Below are 8,361 nucleotides of genomic sequence, written 5' to 3'. Positions count from 1 at the left end.
AGATTTTCAGCACTAGTTATTGTTTGAAAACAATTTACTCAACCAGTATCCTTGAATTACTATACTAAATGATTAGTTTTTTTTTAATGATATGAACAATTATATCTTTGAAATATTATACTACATGATTATTTTTTTATTTTTTTTAAATGATATGAACAATTATATCTTTGAAAATGTACCTAATGAAACAAATATTGAGTCATTCCATGTTATCTAAGCTTTTGACATCGTCTTTAACAATTTAGACACCATTACAATGCCCTATCTCTATAAAGACCTTCAATTATCTTTATTGTGAATTTAGAATGATGGTTTTTAAACCCTATCTTATAGGATTGAGCTAGGAGCCCATTTTAAATGAGTTCATCCTTGTTTGGAAAATTTATGCTATTTCTTCATTTAAATTGATAATTTCAAACCCATCGTTGACTATAAACACTCTTTAGGCCTTTTGACTACTTTTCCTCTTCTTCTACACTCAAAAGATGGCTAAATGCTGCCATTTTCGTGATCAAATTACAGAAAGCATTTGGCTGCAATGACGCGTGCTCTATCTCTTTTCTCTCTACGAAAATCATGTGTGAGATAACATAATTACACACCGTTTTTAATACTGTTACGGCCATTACCATATCCATCAGACGGGCCACCTTATCTTTAAAGAAGCAGGGTTAATGGTTATAGTCATATCACGATCAAATCTGTTCTGTTTAGTGGGCAGTACAGTGTATTGCACGACCATTGCGTGTGAATAAACTATGATTCATATCAACTTTTTCTCCCTATAGAAGGAAGCCATTGAAGCAGCTTGGAATTCGTCTTCTTCTTCTTCTTCTTGGCAATTACAGATTCCAAATAGTGGTTTGCCAATTAATTAAGTTGCATCCCTATCATCACATATCGTCTTATTTCATTCAATATTTGTCTGTAACAGTAGTCCTGGTTTGAACTAAGTGCAATGGCAACCATGAAACACCTGTCAGCCAGTGATGGAGATATGATCACCATTCTTAGCATTGACGGAGGAGGCGTCCGGGGGATCATCCCTGCAACTATTCTTCAATTTCTAGAGGCAGAACTTCAGGTATTTATTTCTATCCAATCGCACCCATTACAATTCTAAGGCATTTTCTAGTGTGCGTACTGTTTTTAATGCTTTGTTTCAGTAAAATTAACTTGAATGTGTTGACAGAAACTCGATGGTCCAGACGTCAGATTAGCAGATTATTTCGATGTCATTGCGGGGACAAGCACAGGAGGTCTCGTTACCGCAATGCTAACTGCTCCAAACAAGCAAAACAGACCATTGTTTGCGGCCAGGGACATTATACAGTTCTACTTGGAGCAGTGCCCTTCAATTTTCCCAGTCAAAAGGTTAGTGACCTACAATTTTCAAGCATTTTCAATTGGTACAATAGGACAATTAGAAAAGTATAGACGACTAAATTTGTTTAATAAATCCTCACCAGCGGTATTTTGGGATGGTTCCAATCAATTTACGGTGCTGCGAGAGGCCCCAAATACAGTGGGGATCATCTGCACAAGCTTTTAAGAGATTTAGTGGGTGGCATTCGATTGCACCAACTACTAACTATTAATGACAGTTTTCTGACTTCTCCGCAGGTTTGCAAAGGAACTCTCGGAGGAAAGAAAGTTGCGAATCAAGCGATCATCTGTGGTATAGTTTGTCGTATGAGTACTTCAACGAAACTACGTGAAACACGCGAATAAACGACTGTAGACCTTTTGATTTATTTCTTAGTGCTGGTGTCACATGACAATTTGTCTGCTGCCTATTTCAGTGTGTAATAATGGCAACTTATTTAACTCGGAGCTGAAGTAAACCTGTCAATGTCAATGATGTGAAATGAAATGAAAGTATTTTTTTTCATTTCTTTTAAAAAAAATATGAGTATGGGAGAGGGATTAGTAGTTATGTAGGATATTTATCTAATTCATAATGTAATTCATCATAATAGCATGTTTAGTGTTCTAAAATGATTTGACCAAAATTTAATCAAAAATTCTTTAAAAGTGAAAAATAATATCATTTCTTATTTAACTTTTTTATCTAACATAGATTGATCAAAGAGTGAACACAAAAACTATTTACTGTGATAAAAATAAGAAATTATTATTTAAAATACAACTTATATCCAATACAAATAGATCAATAGTAAACATTAATTTTTTTTGAGTCCTTCACATTTTAACCTTTTACATATTGATAGGACAAATTATTAATATGAAATACTTTAATACATATATATTTCTACTAAAAGTTACACACATAACATTTCTTTTTGTTTTCTTCACTGTGACAATAATACTATATTACATGAACACCTTAATCTATAAATGACACACCTATGGTAGATAGTTATGATGTTTTTTTTAAAACAAAAAATTATTTATTTTACTTCTTAATTAATGTATTTAAACTTTTTTTCTCCATAAAACATTCATAGGTTCCTATGTGCTTAAGTATGGGTCCATCTTGACTAACATTTGTTTATTTTTTTATTTACATATGAACTCTTTATTGACAATATATACTATCAATGCAAGACAAATCTAAATAATATAAAATATATATATATGAACTATGTGAATGCACCTTTGAACCATAATATAACATACTTAGGGGATTTATCTATACCACACAAACACATGGGAAACAAAGGATAATTCATGAGCTAGTTGAGAGTTTCACAATTTCAACATTAACAAGGCTCATGGAAACCTGTCAAAGTGAATAGGGACTATAATTATATGAGTGAAAACTAAGGCCATAAAGACTATATATTGAGTAGGTAGAACTACGAAAACTAGGCACAAATAAGATTACAAAGTTTTGAATCTAGTGGTATCAAGTCCAAATGAGATTTATAGTGTGTTGAGACATCAATACTTAGTTTAATTTGAATAACAATAAAATATAAATCTACTCCATTGGTGACCTATGTCTATGACATTAGTTGCAACCAAGTACCTATTCTTAATAGTAAAAGAGAGAAGTGTATTAGATTGATTCACATAAATTCTTTGGATACACTTTATTTATAAGTCATCATTAGATTTAATGTTTCTAATTTTTGTTGCTTCATCTTAAGATTTGTCATATGTGAAATGATCAAATATTTTCTTTAAACGAATGTTTTTATAATTATGTAGGAATATAGTTTGACATATAATCATATAACTAAAATATATTTTGTTTATATCAACTTGTAATATTTAAATATAATAAAAAATTTATTTAAAAACTATAATATTTGTTAATTTTTTTAATTAAAAATAACTATATAGATATCAAAATATATAATAAAAATTGAATAAAAAATATTTAATTCTACAACATAATATTTTAATTTTTCTAAATGATAGAAGTAAAGATGCCCATAGTTATTACTGTAATTATATATGACTAGATAAAGGACATGGAAGTAAAAATCGACTCAATAACACAGCTAGACGGGCATGAAATACATTAGATAGACGTTATCAAGTGACGTGCTGATAAGCACTCTACACATCATGAGCCTTTCTCATTTCCAATTACAATGGAAAAATGGGATGCTCTAAGATCTCCATGATTAGAGAACAGTTTAACCTTTAGAAAAGCGACTGTCCCAATGAAAGTGGCAGACAATCTCAAAAGATAACTCTGCCATGAAAATGATTTGGTTTCCACTAAATAATAAAGGTGATGGGTAAAGTGTAAATGTGAATCACATGAACCAAATCACATCACAATATTAATTGTGCTAAATAATGTAATGATTTGAATATTATTGATGGTTTCACGACTTCTGAGCAGATTTGCAGAGGGGCAGATTTGCAAAGCGATCATCTCTGGATAGATGTCATAATCCTGTTTTAGCTCATTAATAAAGGACTTCAATGCAACCACATGAAACAAGCCAAACGACTGTAGCACTTTCTATTTTCTTGGTGCTGGTGTGGCAAGGAATCTATATGATAGTTCATTTAACTCAAAAATGAAGTAAACCAGTCAATGACATGAAATAAAGTATTAGTATTTTCTTGCGTTTGTGTTCTTAAATATTAATGTTTTGATATTTTTTTTTTCATATTTTAATATTAGAAAGTTTGAATGTTTGTATGAGTATATAATTAGTGATATAAGTTAGTTAGGGTATAATCTAGGGGTTGTGCCAATTTTTGATCTATGTATAATAGTTAGGTTAGCCAGGACTCACAGATTGCATTGTTTTGCAGGACAAAATGCAGTAGTGGTGTTTTGAAATATGTAAGCAATATAATGGACAGTGAATGTGTATGTATTTTGATATACAGGGGACAGGGTGTAGGCAGAAGTGTTTCTGATCAATTTTTGAATATGGATGTAATAGTTTTTTAATTAATAACAGGGTGCAGTTTCCTATAGTTGTAGTTATAGTTTATCAATAACAAACAATTTATCAACATGTGTAGGTGTGCTAGTTGGATTGAGGCAATGGCTATGTAGCACATAGGATGTACGTTTAGTTGTATTTAATTAATTAAAAATCATAATGTAACAGCTTTTTAATTTTCAATTAATTAATAAATATATTCAAAGGTGCATGTTTGGTGCTGTATAAACATTTTGGTTGGATTCATGTATGCAGATGTTTGACGAAATGACAAAATGAGAGATTCTTAAATTTAATGTCATAATTGTAACCTAAAGAGAAAATGTGAATCCTCAACAAGTTACCAAATGCAATGAACAAATGTCCAACTTAATCAGTTCACTTTTGCTACCATACTCCTAATAGTTTCACATAAAAAGATAATTTTCATCCAATGTTGCACTTACTAGTGTACTAATAGACTTTATGTAAAATATGAAAGCATACACAAATCACATCCACTATACGGAAACATGAGTTAAACATACAGTCTCATAGAATGCAGTGATGGGTAAAGATAAAATCCATAACCTATGCCAGCATCCTCCCAGCCTATGCCAAAACGAAAACTCTAGAACAAGGCAGAGATATCCATGAAAGTGTAATTGAATGTGGATTTTAATTGAATGTTGTAAATGCAAGTGCCATACGAGACGTGCTTGCAAAATGTGGAAGCATACAGAAGGTACGTGAATTGTTTGACAAAATGCCTCGAAAAAAATGTAAGAGTAGAAATAATCTTAGTCATTTAAAATGTCTGGATTAATTATATTATGTCTTCTTTTTGGGATTAAAGTTTTTAGGTGTTCACTAAAGGACCTCAAACTGCAGATTCATTCCACAGAGTTTGAAGTGCATTCCAACAGACGGTCCCGTGCAGCAAATTTAAGTGTTCCATGCATCAGGATATGAGTTTATATGTATTAAAGAGGATATTCTATCATTTATTGTTAGAGAATTGGAACCTTCTTATGAGTTTAACTGAGCTTTAGCCAACACAGGAAAGCAGATTCTTTGTGATGAATTATTTATATAATGATAGTGAATAGTTTCTAGTTATTATAGACTTTAAGCCAGAGGAATTGAAATGATTGAAAATCAGAAATTTATTATGAATATGAAGTAATTTGTCTAATGTGAATTTTCATATGGTTATTTATATTAAATATTGTTTATTTTTTAAAATATAAAAATATTATGGAGAGGTATTCTTTAGTTTTTATTATAGATAATTCATCTTACAATTTTAAGACGAATAATATCAAAAGGTACAAATGTCATAGTCAAATCATTACTAATAAGAAAATAATAATATTTATACCCTAGTGGAGATCACAAGAGTGACCTGCCCCCACTTCAACATGTTCGACTTACAACAATTTATTCAACTCTATTCAACTAAGCAGCTACAATGGAAGTCCAAGGACCAGACCTCCCCCCACTTCAACATATTCAACTAAGAAGTATTTATTCAACTTTATCAATTGAGAAGCAACAATAAAATTCCAAGAACAATCACTTCAAATTCCAATTTAACATGTCACATTGGGTATTATAACTTAGATACCCACCTTGAGAACCTTATGGCATTTTTGTCTAAGAACAACTACATTGGCATAAGTTACACAATTGTTATTGTAATTCTATATAGATATTTGGGTCTTCGTAGAGGCTGTCATTAAGTATTTAAGTTGGTATGGGTGTAGCCAAGGCAAAATTAGTATAGATAGGAGTTAGTGGCTAGTTATTATTATTGTGTTGATTATTGATCTATTAATGAAGAATATTGGGGATATCCCCCTCTTTGTGACATTATAATCAATTGTTCTCAACATACCCCCTATTATATTATTCTATTGTGAAAGTCGTTTCATTATATACTTTGCCTAAAGCACACTTAATTATAGAGTCTCTTGGAAAATTAATCCTACTAAACTTGCTACCCTATTTATCCATTCATGTGCATTATACATGGGCTCATGTGAAACACTCTTCTTATGACAGAGAATCAATTAATTGGACTAAAGAACTACGTAGTTGACATTTGATAAAATGTCATATTTGTCACTTTCAAATAAGATAAAAAACTAAATAGATTTGATATTGGAGAAAATGTTGATTCAAAATAACATTAAGATGACTTACTTCTTGCAAACCTTGATATTCCAAATTTTTAAATTTATTTCAAAATAAATTTAATTTATAATTTATATTCCTAAAAATTCATATTCATATTCCATGGATCATGGGCGACCAACTGAATCGACAGAATGAGTAGGACATTGCCATGGGCTTTCCATCAATTTAACTTTTCTATATTTTTTTAAAAGCTTTTCTATAAGCTACTTCAATTAGTTTCAAGATATTTTCGGCATTTAATACATCAAGTTTTATACTTCACACTAGAGAAAATGTAAGATGAAATATTACCTCCATTACTTGCAACCCTTTTGAAATTTACTATTTTGTTTTTTCTTTTCTTAATCTCAGCGATCTGAAAAAGTTGTGTTCTGATGTTGTGTCCGAGGTGGTTAAGGAGAAGCAAAAGAGAAAAATTCATCTCCAAGCTACAAAATATATTGTGGAACATGATGAGATTCTAAAAGATTTTCACAGCTACTTCCAAAGAAATGGGAAGATGGGAGACAACATTATTGGAATCTTTGGAATCAGAAGGTCTGATAAGACTACTTTCATAAAAAATGTGTTCAATATGGGGTGCATCCATAATGATTTTATATAGAAGTAGTGAGAGGATGGAGGTGGCAAATTTAATTAGTAGAGAGTGTCCAAAATGATCTATAAATAGTAAATACTTATTTCATTTAGGATGGTGGTAGCTCAACACCTTATCTAGTATTTATTAATTGATTAAACTCTCACTTTATTAAACAAAACAAAATTAAAAAAATTATAGGAAAATCTAAGAACTAAGGAAAAATGAATATCCTATAGGAAAAATTTAAAAACTTCACCAATAGAGTTGTCAATATCTTTTATAGCATATTGGAAGTCAAAATTATACATAGGTAAGTATTTTTTGGTTATAAATTTATTGGAAACATCAACTATATTTAACCTCATAAAATAGACACCATGATAGATGATAATAAGGAGTTTCTAAGGTGCAAATTAATTGCTATAAGTGATTTTGAGTTGTTCTTATGCAAGGTAACTATGTAAACTATACTACACCTAATAGGTTTTAATAAGGTGTTTCACATGATTGTGATGGAAATAGTAAACTAATTAAAGATGTATTGAATGATGAAGGTGTTGTGCTTGCCACGCCATTCTTGTCTCTGTGACAGGGACCCCCTCTCCTAATTTCCTTGGTAGTGTATGCTAGAAGGACGAAAATCGCTTGATAAACGTGAAGTAAGGATGAGGTCTGAGTTAATGAAGGACTAAGCAAGCAAACCGAAGCTCATCAAATTTGATTGAAGCGCAACTTCAATTGCAAAAAGTATCGAAGTTCCCCAAACAAAGCAAACTTCGATGATTTCAAGATGACTATCTTGAAAATCTCAATGAAAGGCCAAATTCCACATTACAAGCCCAAAGTTTCAAATAACGTGGCTACTATGTTTACCGCTTTATTCCTTTCATCCTTCCTTTCACCAAAAATACATTTTACTTTTATTTTTCCCCAGTTTGAGAATCAAGGCATCACCAAACGCAAGACAACTTGTGGCATGCATAAGTCCCCTAGTGTTTCCCAACAAAACAAATCAATCTCTAAATTATCCGAAGCAATCAAGACCTAACAAAATGAACCTTCAGGTCATCTCTCACGATTGACCTCGATAGCACTAAAGATTTCCTTATCCAAGAGAGAATAGGATATACTCAGCATTCTATTATGTATCAACCAGAAGTAGAGTGCACTTTTCCAGTGTTAACAGAAGGAAGAACAATAATATATTTTTCTAAGAAGAAT

General features: G+C 31.2%; 1 protein-coding gene across 1 annotated transcript; it reads left to right on the top strand.

Moving 5' to 3' along the window:
- The first annotated feature begins 830 nt into the window (after positions 1–830).
- LOC131038808 (patatin-like protein 2) lies at positions 831–1,923 on the top strand. Its single transcript, XM_059210794.1, has 3 exons — positions 831–1,087; positions 1,196–1,377; positions 1,627–1,923. The coding sequence occupies exons 1-3, from the start codon at positions 962–964 to the stop codon at positions 1,685–1,687; spliced, it is 369 nt and encodes a 122-aa protein (XP_059066777.1). The 5' UTR covers positions 831–961; the 3' UTR covers positions 1,688–1,923.
- The last annotated feature ends 6,438 nt before the right edge of the window (positions 1,924–8,361 follow it).

Source organism: Cryptomeria japonica, chromosome 8 (assembly GCF_030272615.1).
Source record: "Cryptomeria japonica chromosome 8, Sugi_1.0, whole genome shotgun sequence".
Taxonomy (NCBI): domain Eukaryota; kingdom Viridiplantae; phylum Streptophyta; class Pinopsida; order Cupressales; family Cupressaceae; genus Cryptomeria; species Cryptomeria japonica.
The sequence above is the reverse complement of the archived record's forward strand: the minus strand, read 5'-3'. Positions and strand labels throughout refer to the sequence as shown.

What these genes read in the sequence shown, in the direction of transcription:
- LOC131038808 (XM_059210794.1), top strand. Translation starts at nt 962, where the DNA reads ATGGCAACCATGAAACACCTGTCAGCCAGTGATGGAGATATGATCACC. An exon ending in TTCTAGAGGCAGAACTTCAG is followed by an intron (nt 1,088 to 1,195) that starts GTATTTATTTCT and finishes ATGTGTTGACAG; the next exon opens with AAACTCGATGGTCCAGACGT. An exon ending in TCAATTTTCCCAGTCAAAAG is followed by an intron (nt 1,378 to 1,626) that starts GTTAGTGACCTA and finishes ACTTCTCCGCAG; the next exon opens with GTTTGCAAAGGAACTCTCGG.